Raw genomic sequence first — 14707 nt, forward strand, 5'->3', positions numbered from 1 at the left:
ATAAAATTAAAAGATATCAATAAAACTTAAAAAACAGACATGAACAAGCAGCTCATGAAGACATACTAAATGACTTGTAATAATCACTTAAAATTAATCAAACTCTCTGAAGTCAGTCAAAATTAAACACCTTCTTATATGTTATCTTGCATGCATCAAATAGGCAAAAAGTTTAAAAATGACAAAATTCACTACTGGTAGGACTGTGGGAAAACCAATCACATTATTATTGCATTGCTAGTAAAACTGAATTGGTGCAATCATTTGGGAAATCAAGCAACCTAGTGATACAAAATAAAAGGTATAAAACTGATCACATTGACCCAGTGATCTCATTGCTAAGATATCTTAACTATGTCAGAAAAAGGGTGGAAAAAGGTTAAACAAGCAACTTTATGCGTAACAGTAAAAAGTATATATGTCAAATAACAGAAGTGGCTAAATAAATTGTAGTATACCAATATAATGGAATATTATTGTACCCTAAGAAATTATTCATGAAGAATAAAATGAAATACAGAAAACCTTACATGAGCTAATGTGAAGTAAATAAAACTGAGAGCATCATGATGTGACTGTATAAAAATAACAAATAAACTAAAGAAGAGATATGAAACACACCACGCCAATTCCTTTGGGGAAGTAGAGGTCCATGTGTATTAAAGACCCTAACACCACCCACTAGCACACTGGGTAGAACACACGGCCTACAGTCAGGAAGACCTGAGTATAAATCCAGCCTCCAACATTCACTAGCTTTGTAACATCACTCATGAAAACCTTCCAGGTGCCCTTCTCAAATGTTCATTAGATGACCTTGGTATGCACATTAACTCTTATTCTCCTGAAGATTTTGTGGCAATGAGAAAGTATGACTTGGTAGTTACTGATATCCCCTCAACTTCCCTTTGCAGGGCGTCTGAGGATGTTTTCCCAATGGCTCCCTCTTTTAAATATCTTGAGAAATTCCTCAGTGCCATCTAAACTGCTACAGCCAACAAAGAAGCCTTCCACATGTGCCTGTTTTGGTCTTCCTGCCTTTATTTCTTTTAATAACATGTTTACTTTCTCATTTAAGTACACAGGACTGTGACGGGAGTCCCAGTGTGGTGGTTCCACTGGCATCACTGAGTCTAATCTGTTCCCTGCAACAAAACTCCATCTTTTGAACTCCAATATTCTGCTGGTAAGACTTTCTGGCTTCAAATCCTCAGATACCACAATCACCACAATCAAAATTAAGGTCATCCTAAACATAATGGGGAAAGACATGGTACCTGTAGGTAGGCTGCAGTATATTACAAATGATAAACTAGTCTCCAAAAAATTAAATAATATTAAATAAATTAAATATTAAGTAATTAGACAAAAAAAATTATCAGAGATATATGTCCATAAAAGAATTGTAGATTTAGAGCTAGAAAGGACTGAAGAAATCATCTGGTCAAACTCCCTCATTTTATAGATGAGGAAACTGAGGCCCAAGCAGATGAAGTGACTTTCCCAAGGTGACATATGTACCAAATGGCAGGGCTGGGATTTGAACCTAGGTCCTCCAACTTTGTATCCAGCACTCTGGGCCAGACCAAGTAGGAAGAACAAGGGGTAACAGATGAACAACCATGGGCACTACAATGGTACCTTGTGCAATGGCACAGGATCAAAAGGAGGCCCTCCTGCACGTGGAGTTATGGCAGGGTCATGGGTGATAAGGTCGGCAGAGATCAGAAGTCACAAATGGGTTTTAGTCTACACAAGTGGAGGGAAGACACTCCCCCTCCCTGCCCACCCCAGGAGGTCATGGATCCATCATCAACAAAGTTTATCTTGTACATCTTTGTCCACGTCAGTGCTTGTGTGGCTTCGCCTGGGAGCTGTCAGACACCTATTTGCTTCTTTTTCACTGTATGACTATAATTCAATGACTATAAAAGGCCTTCCAAGACTGATGGAAATAAAACATCCCATGGCAGAAGACTCATTTAGGTAGAAAAGGAAGAACTGAACAGGCACCCAAAAGGTAAAAGACCCACCCAAATCAGCTGTGGAAGAACAGCATGTCAGAGAAAGGACAAGAATTCACACAGCACCTTCAGAGAGATTGTAGAAGCAGAAAATAAGAAAGAAAATTGGCTCATTTGCTATATTTTGAAACTGCCCAGGCCCAGTGGGGGGAGGGAAAACTAAAAATACATACAACTTTATTAAAAAGCTAAAGTAGAGTTGAAAAGGCCTCATTGAAAACCTTACAGAACACACTAGGGTGTGTTTTAGTGTCTAATTAGCATACACCCCAGTTGTTATAAGTAAGTAGGAGACATCACAACCTGAGGAGGTCCACAAAAACTGAGATTTTATAGAGTCCTCATTCATGTCCTGCAGTTCCTTAATACCCTGTGTCCAAAATACCATGTTGGAAGGCCTCAGAATTCCGGCTGCCTCCAAACAGAGGGACTATTTTTATTTGTGTGTGATGCCTATGTGTGATGGTTTGTTTCTTCACTGGGGTAGACCTAGGAGGAAGATCTCTGGCCTCTATGCTACCACTTTGTGACTACCTCTAAAACAAGTCTGCTTCCTTCTCTTGGGGATTTAGCCATTGTCGAGTGGCTAAAAAAAGAAGCCTAGTTCAGGAAACAGTAACAGGGGAATGAACAGGGATTTCAAATGGGGAGATCTGAGAGCTAGTATCAACTCCATTGCTGGCTTGTGGGGTTCCCTATTTGTCAAATGGTTCCTACCACAACAATTCTCACATGCTGCCTCAGAGAATAAAAGAATTCATACAGAGAAATCCTTAGAAGCCAGAAACTAAGGATAAAACTCTGAGGTACAGTCAAGTCTCAATTATCTATTTTGAGTCCCATTATGCCCACCATATGAGCTTCACCCATGTGGATTAATAAAAACACCACACTAATTCAAACCAGAGATCCAACAGTGGCTCAGAGGGAAATCTTATGGCAAAGACTTTTTACGGTAAATAGCACTTCATGAGTTTATCCCTAACCTCCTTTAATAACAAGACACGGATCTATTATAAATTAACTCATCTATTTGAATCATTCAAAAATGTCTAGATTTCCATCTCTACCAACTTTCAGGATAAAAAGTCCAACTTCATGGAATCACAGAGCTAAAATGGATGCGGTGGATCACATGGACCAACTAACCCTTCTGGTAAAAACAGTTGAGGAAACTAAGGTGGCAGAAATTAACTGACTTGTCCAAGTCAGTAAATTAGTTCTAGCTAATTAGTGACAAAGCTATAATCCAGACCTCCTGATTCTTGTCTAAATATTTTTTCACAATACCAATCTATCACATAATTATTACTTTCTATATCAAGAATTTTCCTTCACATTTCGACAGCACCAATAATATTTTGTAAATCTGGTATAAGTCCAGGCAAAAGAGTACCATTCATAATTTAACACCCTAAAACTTCTCACATTTGTATAGTGCTTTATGGTGTGCCTAGCACATCTTTCATAACAACCCTGTGAGGTAAGCACTGCAAATATTACCAATGCCATTTTACAGATAAGGAAGCTGAGTCTCAGAGGAATTAAGTGGCTTGTCTTTAGATATACAACTAGGATCAGAACCCAGAACTAGCTACCATCTTGCCTCTCAATAAGCAATGACAAATGTCAAAAACCTCAATATGGCTGTAGAAATACTGCTGCCCTCCCCTTCAACCTTCATCTCTTTCCAGACAAAGCTCCCTGTCTTGTGTCTGAGTAATCTGTCCTTACACTTAAGTCGTTCCATCCCCCAACCCACTTTCACCGTTCTTCCCTGGACTTTTTGTAGTGTCCTTATTTCTTTACTGAAATTATATGCAGTATCCCAGATGCAGATACATTATGGTGGGGGTTTCTTTGGTTTATTGGGTTTTGGCTATTTTTTACAAAGGTAAGACTCCTGGTTTCAAATATCTTTCCTAATAACATTTTCACTATCAGTTGGTAGTATATGTTCACAAAACACAACCATTTTCCATATTAGTCTAATCTGTGGCCTCAGGTTCCCCACCCCTGGTCTAAGCAATCAGAAGTTTCAAAATGTTTCTTGCTACAAAATAAAATCACAAAATGCATTCCAATACTAATCAAGTAATTTTTAAAAATTATCCTAGTTTGAATTATGGTACCATTACACAAAAGGATGAAAAATGGAGCAAAACTTTACCTCTGCCCCTTGTTTTTGAGACAGCAAACACTTAGGAGAGGTCCTAAAATGACAGTCAAGGCTCAGAAAAACCACATTACACTGAAGGCTCAAAACCTTACAGCCTCAGAAGGTACCACTAAAGAGGCTAGTGCTATTTTGGCTATATCTGCCTAAAGGGATACCAGTCTTACTATCTCTGGGTTCACTCCATCAATGAGCTTAGTATTCCAAACGACTAAAGGACTGAAGAAAAGAAGTTGGGTATTTTGTTTTGTTTTTTTAAGGAGAGGGGTGTGCATCTGTGTGCATGTATATGTGTGCATGCTTGCACTCAAAGAAGTAACAACTCCTCTCTCACTGTGCAATCAGGAACAGTGTCTAGTTTCAGGAGGAGCAGCATCAGCACAAAGGCATATAACATACAGACGTCAAACCAAAGGTCACTACTATTGGCAACTATGCAGTGTAAATAACATAGATTTGACCTTTATTGTTCATCTCTGAAATATACAAATTTGCCAGCGAGAGTACTGATGGGTGGGTGCCTGTCATAAAAAATTAACAGTGTCTCTCCTTGACTATCAGGGTGATTAAACAACAGGAAAGGTTGCCAAAGGAAATCATGACTTCCCCATCCTTGGAGATCTCTTTAAAAACAAAAAAGGAGTAAAGAAAATCTGTTTTGGGTGATTTAGGCAAAGACTTGGGTTAGAGGCAAGGGCCTGTACCAGGTTACCTCCTCCTTCTAGCTCTATGACACTATGAAATTTCAAATAACTAGGAGCTTTATTTCAGAAGTAATAAAGACAGAGAAATGACATCAAAGAAGCAATGTCATCTATACTAGTATTAACTGACACACTGAATTCTCTATTAGGTTAGCATAGGAAAAGCAAGAAAACAGAGGGATGGAAGGGAGGAGTAGAAAATTCAAAAGAGAAAATAATTTAAAAAAACACCTGAATGCATTTGTGCTATTTTGGGACAACAAAATATCCTGTATTGGTATGGCTCAGGCCAATAATGAAATAAGTTTGTATTAGCAGATAAGAGGAATCCAGTCTAGGATTTGAAAAATTTGGCTGCTTGGAAAAAAAAATCCACAAAGTAAGTAACACACAGGAATAAGTGAGACTCAACTATAGTTTGTGAGCTTAAAAGTTCTAATCTCTTACCCTAAAGATGCCAACCCAGTCCTTTCGGCGAGGAATGAAATGCTGGGTGAGGGTGTAATGACATGTGATGTCTCCCCCAGGGATGTAAAACTTCTCCACGTTGTTAAAGATGATCTGAGAGAAATGGCAATGATTCAGCAGGACAGCTGATGTGGGGGGCTCCTCGCCTGTCTCTTCCATGGTGGGGGTCCTGTCAGGGAATGAGGGGTATGGTAAGATATTAGTCAGTGGCTGGCTGCAATGAGAGAAATCTGGGCTCTCACCCAGGGAACATTCTGTACACATCTGAGGTGAGTCCAGAAAGTACAAGCCTGAAAATTATGTGGAACACAACCGTTTTCCTGTTTCAGTTTAGGTCATTTCACTCATGATTTCCACTGCCAAAGGAAACCTGCTACTATTTTCTTTCTTTTTAAAAAAATCCTGAACTTAAAAAAGGAAAGAAAATGAACATTTTCATATATTTCATATATGAAGGATTCTATGTAAAATTGCTACTATCTATTATGAGTTGTAGGTTTTAAAATAAAAGGAAAGAAAAGATGCTCCTTTCAAAGCTAGCCTGCTTATTTGTGTTTCTTGCTAAAGGTCCTATTATTTTCAACCATCTTGCCATGGCCAGCTCTCTTCTCCAAATGTACTGGGCCTCCTCTGCTGGGATTCAGCTTCCTTGCCTTGTGCCACAGATAAAAGGTGGATAACAGATGAGACAAGTGTTTTGTAAATAAAAGCATTACATAAAACTTGAAGAGTGAATATATATATTATTATAAAGCTTCCCACACCTCAACCACTCAGTTGACTTTCAACCAAGTTATACCCTGAAGTGAAAATTAAAATTCCTCCAATTCTTTACCAAGCAGCACAACACAGTGACTTGTACATTGTAGGGACTCAATAAATATTTGTTGAACTGGATTGAGGCTACAATCCCACGCATGCAAAAATCATGTCATTCCTTATAAAAATCACATGTTGGAACAAGGCAACCTGCCACAAAGGGTGTCAACAACTAAGAGTCACTGCTAAGTGTAGAGTTAACAGTCAGCCCCACCTAGCCTATTTCCTGGTCTTATCTGATACAAAGGCTATAGGGCCTTTTCTGTATTTCAATAAAACTTTTTTTTTGTTGTTTAGTTTTGGTAAGAAGAGGATCAGGTATGATGAATTTCAAGGGATAAATTGTCTTCTGTTCTCGGCTTTAGCAAACAAGGAATGATGGGACCTAGTGTCTCTTCTGTGTAATGGGTAAACCCACATCCTCAACTTTAATCTCAGATCTGCTTTTCTGTGAGGGAAAGCCACATTCAGGATGAGGTTAGAACTAGTTCCCTGTGGATAAACCACAGCCTATATGATTATCGTCTCTCAGTGGTCTTAAGATAGGGTGGGAATGTTCTTGGTGTGCACTGATTCCCTAAGGGCATCCCAGATTCATTAAGCCCTTTCTTCAGTCCCAGTAACAATCCAGCCAAGCACTAGGGACTGCCTGGTTCTTTGCCTCACCTACTAAAGCATAAAAAGCCAGGAGGCAAGAAGTAACCTAGAGGCAGGTATCTGATAACCTGCCCCTCTGGTTATAATCTAAATGCCAGTCACTATAATCCATTCAGTATACTTTCAAAGGAAGGCAGTTAAGTAACTAGCTAGGAAATCTGGGAAATAAGAGCTTTGTTCCCAGCCCTGCCCTTCAACTTGCTTGCTGGCCCTGAGGCAAGGTACTTAAATGGGGTGGGGTGGGGATGGCGGAAGATTTTGCCATTAGTAAAACAAGAACAGCATTGACAAATTGGTAGAGTAGAGAAAGCAATACAGTACCACTATTGACATAGAAGATGGGCTGGCTGGCTGCTTGAATTGAGTGAGGTAAGGGTACAAGTCTGCAGTCCACAATGATCAGTAACTTTACAGGAGGAACTCAATTCTGCTCTAGTATCCACCTCTAAACACCATCAAATTCTCTTCCAAACGGGTGCCACTTATTTACAGTAAGTTAAAAAACTGATTACACTCTCTAGCCCAATGATCCAACTACCAGGATTTTGTATCCTGAGCGTGTTGGCAGTTAAGTGGTGTTGTTGAGATCTAGGGAAGCCGGTCCTGCCCAAATGAATTCCACCTAAGCCTTTCAGCCAAAGACAAGGTTTCTTTAAGAATCTGAACATTTGTGACTGCTTGTATTAACAGGAAGGCTAGATTGAATCTGAGCACCTTAATGGAGACAAGATGGATCTTACACACAGAAAGACTATGGGAGGGATTTAAGAGTGACCAAGTAGTTTGGGGTGACTAAGAGAAGGGCTGGGTGCCCCCAGAATACCAGGGACCTGGAACACTTGACCAAGGGAGAATAGAATCTAGACAGGATTAAGGGTGGGAAGTGGGGGGAGGGCAGGGGCACCCCCCCCCAGAAGTGAGGAGATAACAGACAATGAAGTTTGGGCTGGGTCAGAGGTAACAGAATTGGGAGATTCGAAGTAGCCACAATGAAAGGCCAATAGACAGGATTACTGGGATGATACCCCAGGAAAAGCCAAAGACTTGACCACAAAAGAAAAGGAGAAAGCTCAAGGAGAGTTGGGGTGGGGGGGAGAAGGAGGTCTCCCAGGGCCCATACCCTGTCATTTGCCCCCTCTAACAAATGGAGGCCAAATTCTTTTGGAGTAAGGGGTAAAGATCTTGGATTGAGCCATACCCCATCAGTGTAGTGGCTAAAGTGCTGAACTTGGAATAAAAAACACCCAACTTCAAATCCTCCCCAAAAAGAAATGTATCTTCCTCGGGCAAGCCAAGAGCTGGAGGGTAAGGAAAAAGAAGCAGGTAGAATAATGGTATGATGGAGACAGGCATGATGATAAACCACTTGCTTATTTCATCCTACAGAATAAGACAGGGTCATTTTGTGTGCCTAGAACATAATGGTACCCAGCCAAGGCAGCTGGGAAGTACCCATTTTAATCTCTCTTCCTGGAAGAGAGAGATTTGCCGATTTTCAATAAAGGCAATGAAGATAAGGACAACTGCGACATTGGCTGTTGAAAATAATTTCTCCAAAAAAAATGCTGGAAATGGAAGAGTAAATGTAGAACAGAAAAAAGAGAAATACTGAGATTATCTGAGCATGAACTTTTCTTTAAAAACCAGATTGTACCAACGAACAAAGATGGACAATTTACCACTACCAGTCTTAGAACTGATGCAACGAGTTGAGAAAGAAGGGAGAAACAGAGAGTAAAAAAGCTTACTAAGTTTTGGATTGGTGGGAAGAATCAGACAAGTAATGTAATACCAGACCATATAGTTCCAAATTCGTTCTTTGAATAGCTAGGCTCCCAATTTCTAAGAAAGCTCGAGACAATTTCATCTACTAGGCTATCCAAAAATAATGCACTGTTCTTATGAGAGTTCTATACGAACAGAAAAAGGTACAAATAACTAGTTCTTCTGTATGACCCTACAAACTCAGGTGATTCTTAGTTTTGTATTTCTTTAGGAATCAAAAAACGATGGAGAGGTCCCATGGAATTAACTTGTAAAACCTCCTTTGTACTGCTTCCAACTCCACTTCACCAAAAAAAGCAACCAAATCAATTGGAATTTTCTTAAGATTTGTCCTCATGGATATTTAACTATCACAGCATAAAAGCCCTGGCCTTTCCCATATGACTGAATCTCAGGTATATAGCCTGAGGCTATAATCCTTTCAACTGGCCTTTCATTATCATTATGTCTCAATTATTATCATTATCTCCCAATTCTCCATTACCCTTAACCTAGCCTAGCCCTCCATCCTCTTACCTCCCTTCCCACCCTTAATCCTATCTAGGCTCCATTCTTCCTTGGCCACGTGGTCCTGGTCCCTGGATATTCAGTTACCTCACAGTCCCCCCAGTTTACTGGCTACTCCCATACAGATCCTCCTTAGACCAGTCACCCCAGACTACTTGGCCACCCCTAAATCCCTCCACAGTCTTTCTGTATATAAGGTCCATCTGGCCTACATTAAGGGACTCAGATTCTCTGATCAGGCCCCCTTGAATTAACGATACAAATGCTTAGATTCTTCAAGAGTCTAATCTGCCAATAAGGTGGATTCTTTAAATCTCACCCACCCCAGAAAGATGTTCTAGTAAACCTTGTCTCTGGCTGCTGAATTCATTCAGGCAGGACCCACATGTCATGATTTTGGGGTCCCAGCAGCCCTTAACCTCTAAACCTCAACAGTATTATTTGTCATTTTTTTTAAAAAAAGGTGAAAACAGAAATGAAGAAAGCAGTATGTGCGTACACACACTCTATGACTACAGTAATATAAATAAAGGCCAAACTAAGAGACGACAAAATTCTAATCAAATACAAATAATAAACATTAGTACTATACTGTCAAAGAGAAAGAACACATCTCCATGTTAACTGCTTTGAATTAAATGAATTAACTGCTTTTGGCAGTGTACTCTGTAGTGTTAGCAGGAAAGGGTTTGCTGTATCAGAACAAATTACATCAATAATTTTTTTAAATGGTTAGAAAGAAATTTCACATTACCCTTTCACCCAGTGGGTGGGGCTGTTTCAAGAGAAATGAAACTGCCATCAAGAAAAATGAAACTATTTGAAGCTTCTCTGGTTCAGTTCATAAAGTAAAACTAATGCTCAAGAAGTCAGAGAACAAATCAATCCTTAATTACCTGTACTAATTTGGGCCAGTAAATGAATAACTAAAACTCCCAAGTGATATTTTTTTTAAAGTCATTTCATCCAACAGTATCTCCCAATGGTGGTTTTTTTGGTTTGTTTTTCTGTTAAGGTAAATAAGACATGTTAGCCTCACTTCTCCCTGTCTCTGGGGGAATACCGTACAACAACACTGCAAAGACTGTTCCTTTGTACTCAGACAGTATGCCATGAAAACTATGGCTGTGTTTTGATGGATTCAGCTGTGGTCAAAAAGACTTGAGTATGACTTGCAAACAGTAGGAAAATAGTCATGAGACAGGGAGCATAAGCAAAGAATCTCTACTGGGGCCCTCAAATTGGTGACCTAGCAAGACACTGCATAATGCAACCAAAAATATCATGGCTCAGGACACAAATGGTATATTTAATTACTATGCTTTGAATTAACAGGCTTTTTTTTGCAGCAAGGAAATCTCAGAACTCCAAGAGATAATTCGCCATTTCCTTGTAAATGTGGATTTTTCCTTTAAAAGGCATAAGTGACTATTTTTCCTTTTAAGTAGTTTTTTTAATCTATATCTTTTGTTTTTACATTGTCTAAGTTCCACTCCCTAGCCCCTTCTCCAGAATTACCCCTTATAACAAATGTTTTGAAAAAGAGGAAGAGAAAAAAAAACCAGTAACACCAACTAATTCATAGAAAAAAATCTGTGGTTATTTGCAATGTTTCACACCCCTGGACCTCCACTTCTGCAAAAGAGCAGGTGGAGGCATCTTCTTATAATGTCTTCTCTGGGGCCAAGTTTGCTCCAAAATTTTTTTCTCTGACATTCAGTTTTGTGGTTATTCTTTTCATTTACAGTGTTCTAGACACTGCGTATATTGTTTTCAGGGCTCTGCTTACTTCACTTTACATTAGTTCATGTAAGTCTTTCCAGGCATCTCTGTATTTATCATACCTGTCATTCTTACAGCACAATAATATTCCATTACCATTCTGGGACATGTGATGCAAGTATCACACAATTTGTTTAGCTCTTCCCCAATCAATTGACATCCACTTTGCTTCCAGTTCTTTGCTACCATAAAAACTGATAAAACATACAGCCTTTCTTCTATCATTGACCTCCCTGGGACACATGCCCAGCACAATCTTTGGGTCAAAAAAGGTTTTTTAATCACTTCATTTGCCTTCCAAAATGGTTGTACCAGTCCACAGTTCCACTAACAATGTATTAGCTTCTCTTCAACCTTTCCAACACTGCCTATTTTAACATCTTTGTCAATTTTCTGGGTATGAAGTAAAATCTGAGTTGTTTTGATTTGTATTTCTATTATTAGCGATGTGAAGTATTCTTTCATACAGCTGTTAATAGTTTACAATTCCTCTTTGAGAAGTTATGGTTCATATCCTTTGGCTACTACTTCTCTATTTAGGGAAGGGTTATAGCTTCTAACTCCAAAGAGGCCCAAGGCAATGAGAGTACTTAATGTGAGTGAAACAGGAAGTTTGCTGCTTCAGGGCAAATGCATATCATGTTGTCTGAGAAAAGATTATTTCTAAATAGGCACAGTCCTCTAAGGGGAAGTCTGCTAAATCAGCATGATGTCAGGCTTTGCTGGAAAGATCTGGAACTGAGACTTCTCAAACTTCCAAACTGAGGTTTCATTGGTCGGTAAAGACCTCCATCAGTAGGACTGGTAGGAGTTGCTTTTTAGTAGTGGGGATGGGTGGTGCTAAATCATTCTTCCACTTCCTGAAGTGATTACAGACTACTTACACGTGAGGCATGTATATTCTCTCTCCAATCCACAATTCCAACTGCAGCTCAAGTAACCTTCCTTTTCTATTACTATACTTAACAGTATTTCATACTTAGTCTATTCAAGAATTTTTAGTAATTCCCTATTGTCTATTGGGAAGCACTATGGCATGGTGAGGGGAATGCTGGACTCATGTCCTTTGATGATCATAGGCAAATTTAAACTGAGTCTCAGTTTCCTCATCTGTAAAATGGTGATAACATTTGTACTATCTGCCTCACAGAGTTGAAAAAAGAACTCTTTCTTGCAAATTTTAAAAGAGCTACATAAATTTGAGTTATCATTATGAAATGAGTTACACAGAGGGAAAGGGGATGGATTTAAACTCAGAGTATTTACTTAACATAATGGAGCACTAGTTTATCTCTAAAGTGAAAAGTAGTGGGACTTGACCTCTGAGGTCTCCACCAGCTTTCTATTTGTAATGTAAATAGTCCATCCCTCCATCCTAATGGAGCTTTATCCTTTAATGTATTCTTTATCCCATCTAAACTGGGGTTAACTGTTCTGATGTCCTTCCCATTTCCATAGCTTTATGCACATCATTTCCCAAGCCTGAACTCCAGGCACCTCAAGTCCAATGAACTCCCTCTCCAAGATACCTTCCCAGAGCCTCCCAGCTCAAATCATTCCTTTGCTTTTATCTCACTCTTTTGCATCATTGTTAGGTTATCTACAGCTAGGTGGAGCAGTAGATAGCACAATGGCGCTCGAAGTTCAAATCTAGCCTCAGACACTTAACTAGCTGTGTGACCCTGGGCAAGTCACTTCATCTGTTTCAGTTTGCTCTTTCCTCAACAGTAAAATGGTGATAACAGCTCCTATCTTGGAAGGATTTTTCTGAGGAACAAAGGAAATATTTGTAAAGCACTCAGCACAGTGCATGGCACGCAGTAAGAAATGAGCTATTATTATTAGCTATTGCTTCAATTATTTATGTATTACTCCCTCTCTCCTTAAATCATAAGCTACTGATGAAGTCAGGTCTATAGAAAACACTCAAATAAATGTATGTTATTGTTGTTTCTCCTTCATTCCTGAAGAGGACCATGACATCAGGGAGGTGATGCTATGACATGCAAATGAATTGGATGTTAAGTGAGGAAGGAAAGTCCCCAGTCTCACTTTCTCCTCTGAAGCCATTTGGGTACAGTGAGAAGCTATACATCAGGACAACTGAATATGGCCCAGGAAACAGTGGGAGACCTTGGCTAAGGTCTCTTTGGTCTCAGTTTGATTTAGGCAAAATCTATTCAGTGATTGAGGCTGAATAAGAAATTAGGCAGAGAATGGCCTCTTTACCTAGTCAAAAAAAAATTATCAATCTGGGAGAAGACCCAGAGGGTTTCTGACCAAAACAGCAAACAATTGCTATTTACATTCACTCTGAGCCAATCAGGGTCCAAACAATGACCAAGTAGGGCTTGGCCTGGGACTTACTGTTGGTCATGAACTAAGAAGCGGAGCAAAGATAACTGGCCCAAAATGGAATTGGACTTCCTGTTCAACAGTTGTCAAGGTCAGAATTAGTAGATGACAGGGATTGACAATTCACTAGTAAGATATTAAACAGTGTGACTGTTTATCACACCACATCAGCACATGGTGAGCTGGGGACTCTCTTCTTTCTCCATATACCACTCAGCTTCTGCTCAGTATCCCCAGAAGGGTTCACAAATAAATACCTCTTCTGGGATCAGTGGACAGAAGTGTAAGTTGAATCTGGACTCTGCCACTTACTACTGTCTTGACCTTGGGCAAGTCACTTCACCTCTGTATGCCTCAGTTTCCCCATGTGTAAAATGAGGAGTTTGGACTATATGACATACAGAATTTCACCCAGCTTTAAAAGCAAGGATTGTGGCTAGACTCAGATCCCATTGGGAGTGGAGGGAGGGGAGACTGCCTCTGAAATTAAATCATCGGGCATCGCTTGTGCACGGAGCTGGAGCTCCTCACGCTTCTTTCCAAGGCCCACTTTTTAATGAGAATCAAGACTAGAGCCAGACGACAAGAAGCGAAGGGGGTGGGGGGAGGGGGCGATTGTCCAATCCTTAAGCAAGAGATCGTGACGTCACGACCCTCCATGGCCGCTGGGAGGCCATGGCGTAAACCCCAAGAGAACAGGGGAACTTGTCCACATCGCCTCAACTCCCCCTCCCTCCCTGTGCGCGCGCAGCCGCCAGAGCCTCGCTCTCCTCCGGAAGAGATGGTCCTCACAAACTCCGTTAGAACTGAGAGGGGCGCTACGGAGGCCGTCTCCCCCCGCCACCGCCCCTCTGACGCGACCTTGGAGGAAGCGTAGCGAGCCACCCGCCCTCCCTTCCCGACCACAGGTTTCCTTCGCCTTCACGGACACGAAGCGGGAAAGCCGCAGTCCCCACTCCTCCCCACGCCATCAACCGTCTTCACCTTAGAGACTCACCCGCAGCAGCAACAGCCACTAGCAGCTGCGTCGCAACAGCACAGGGACGGGGGTGGGGGTGGGGCCGGGCAAAGGTCCTAGGGCGAACTTCTCTGGCCCGCCCCCGCAATACGTCATAACGTTAACTCCCCGCCCTTAGCGTCGCGCGCGCAGGCCTCCTGGGACTGGTAGTTCGGCCTGGGCTGGGAGGAGAAGGAGGGACATGGAAGGCGTGCCTGGGGGGCTGTGCCTCGCTTTCCTCTAGCTCCTGCAACCTTGGGGGTTCGGCATCGTCGGCTCACCCCGAGGCGCTTGGAATCCTCATCTTTCCCCTAGATGGTGCTATTAACTTAGTTTTCTCCTTCTGGACCACAGAATCCCACTGAAAGGTCATCTGGTCCGTTATCTAGGCTCAGCTGGGCATCCTCTCTGGGATCATAGAATGACAGTGGTA

At 40.9% G+C, this 14707-nt stretch overlaps 1 protein-coding gene across 2 annotated transcripts in view; it reads right to left on the reverse strand.

The window, feature by feature from the left end:
* CALCOCO2 (calcium binding and coiled-coil domain 2) overlaps positions 1–14375 on the reverse strand; it is a 28242-nt gene extending 13867 nt beyond the window's left edge. Inside the window, exons 1-2 of one of the 2 annotated variants that reach the window (XM_020997342.2) lie at positions 14275–14375; positions 5352–5541 (exon numbers count right to left, since the gene is read on the reverse strand). In XM_020997342.2, coding sequence (XP_020853001.1) covers positions 5352–5531 — 180 coding nt within the window. In that variant the 5' untranslated portion in view covers positions 5532–5541; positions 14275–14375. Of the gene's footprint in view, positions 1–5351; positions 5542–14261 lie in introns of both variants that reach the window. The other variant, XM_020997343.2, reaches the window with a different exon arrangement.
* Between the last annotated feature and the right edge of the window lie 332 nt (positions 14376–14707).

Source organism: Phascolarctos cinereus, unplaced genomic scaffold, assembly GCF_003287225.1.
Source record: "Phascolarctos cinereus isolate Bilbo 61053 unplaced genomic scaffold, phaCin_HiC Scaffold_5;HRSCAF=322, whole genome shotgun sequence".
Lineage (NCBI taxonomy): Eukaryota > Metazoa > Chordata > Mammalia > Diprotodontia > Phascolarctidae > Phascolarctos > Phascolarctos cinereus.